This window comes from Cebus imitator, unplaced genomic scaffold (assembly GCF_001604975.1).
Source record: "Cebus imitator isolate Cc_AM_T3 unplaced genomic scaffold, Cebus_imitator-1.0 Scaffold406, whole genome shotgun sequence".
Classification (NCBI taxonomy): domain Eukaryota; kingdom Metazoa; phylum Chordata; class Mammalia; order Primates; family Cebidae; genus Cebus; species Cebus imitator.
Genome location: NW_016107721.1, coordinates 531,579 through 533,193, shown reverse-complemented (window position 1 = coordinate 533,193; position 1,615 = coordinate 531,579). Strand labels below are relative to the sequence as shown.

The following is a 1,615-nucleotide window of genomic DNA, read 5'->3' as shown; positions in this document are numbered from 1 at the left end:
TTGTCTCCAGGCACCAGGCTGGAGTGCAGTGGCACAATCTTGCCTCACTGCAATCTCTGCCTCCTGGATTCAAGCAATTCTCCTGCCTCAGCCTCTTGAGTAGCTGGGACTACAGGTGCCAGCCACCACGCCCAGCTCATTTTTGTATTTTTTAGTAGAGATGGGGTTTCACATGTTGGCCAGGATAGTCTTGATCTCTTGACCTCGTGATCTGCCTGCCTCGACCTCCCAAAGTGCTGGGATTACAGGCATGAGCCACCGTGCCTGGCCTATATGTTCTTTTATACTTGGTTTCTTTTACTCAAAGTAATATTTTTGAGATTTGTCTAATGAGAGCCAATACTTAGTTGTAGCTGTTTTGCTATATTTTCTTTGCTTCTTGTTTTTCTTAAGAATATTAAATTATAGACATCGTGACATTTGTTCCCCAAATATTTAGCATGCATCTCTGAAAAGGACTTGTACAAAGTTTTTTAAATTTAAATTTTTTTTTGAGACAGGTCTCTCTCTGTTGCCCAGGCTGGAGTGCAGTGGCATGATCACAGGTCACTGCAGTCTTGACCTTCTAGGCTCAAGTGATCCTCCCACCCCAGCCTCCTGAGTAGCTGGGACCACAGGTGTACACCACCAGGCCTGGCTAATTTTTTATTTTTTGTAGACATAGAGGTCTCACTGTGTTGCCAACGTTGGTCTTGAACTCCTGTCCTCAAACGATTCTGCCACCTTGGCCTCCCAATGTGCTGAGATTACAGGGTGAGCCACTGTGCCTGGCCTGGACTTTTTTTTTAATTAGCTAAAGCAAAAGCTGCAGGGAATAAAAAGTACATTAAAAAAAAATCCTAATACTATTACTGTTCCTAAGAAGTTACTAATCATCCCTTAACACTGTGATACCATGTTTTATAATTATAGCTGGGAGCTGAACCTTTCCTCAAGATTGTGTTATTACATTTTGGTATTTTACAGAAAAAAGCATTGTCAGAAAAGAAGGCAGTGGTGGTCACTTCTACAAAAGGACAAGAGGAAAGTGCCCAGAAAACTAAAGACATGGCTTCTGTCCCCGCAGAATCTAATGAGTCAAAGAGGAAACTTCCAGTTGGTGCTTACGTTTCTTCTGTGTGTGTTAATTACGAGTCTTTTGAAGTTGGCGCCGGACAGGTAAGTTTGTGTATGGACTAGGGCTACATAGTTCCTGTTGGAATCATACATCTTTATCATTTGGGTTGGCTTTAAGTTCTTTAAATATTTATTTGACATTTATTTGGGATGTGGAGAAAACTGATTCTCTCTTAGTGAAAATTTTTTGCTTCTTTGACAATTCTCAAAATAAAGGATTAAATGCATAAAGAACATGTTATCTGACTTTTGAAATTGTTTCTATTTCAGCTTCTCCACACTCATACTTTTTTAGTCTCTTATAGCCACTAACAACAGAAGTGGCCATAGTTAGAAAATTATGTTCAGGGCCGGGCGCGGTGGCTCAAGCCTGTAATCCCAGCACTTTGGGAGGCCGAGGCGGGTGGATCACGAGGTCAAGAGATCGAGACCATCCTGGTCAACATGGTGAAACCCCGTCTCTACTAAAAATACAAAAAATTAGCTGGGCATGGTGGTG

The 1,615-nt window shown here is 41.8% G+C and overlaps 1 protein-coding gene across 2 annotated transcripts in view; it reads left to right on the top strand.

Annotated features, from left to right (window-relative positions):
* The window catches only part of LOC108289569 (SEC23 interacting protein), a 55,992-nt gene that overhangs the window by 37,529 nt on the left and 16,848 nt on the right, over positions 1–1,615 (top strand). For both annotated transcript variants that reach the window (XM_017509081.2, XM_017509080.2), the window contains exon 13: positions 967–1,158. In XM_017509081.2, the coding sequence (XP_017364570.1) occupies positions 967–1,158 (192 nt within the window). The remainder of the gene's footprint in view (positions 1–966; positions 1,159–1,615) is intronic.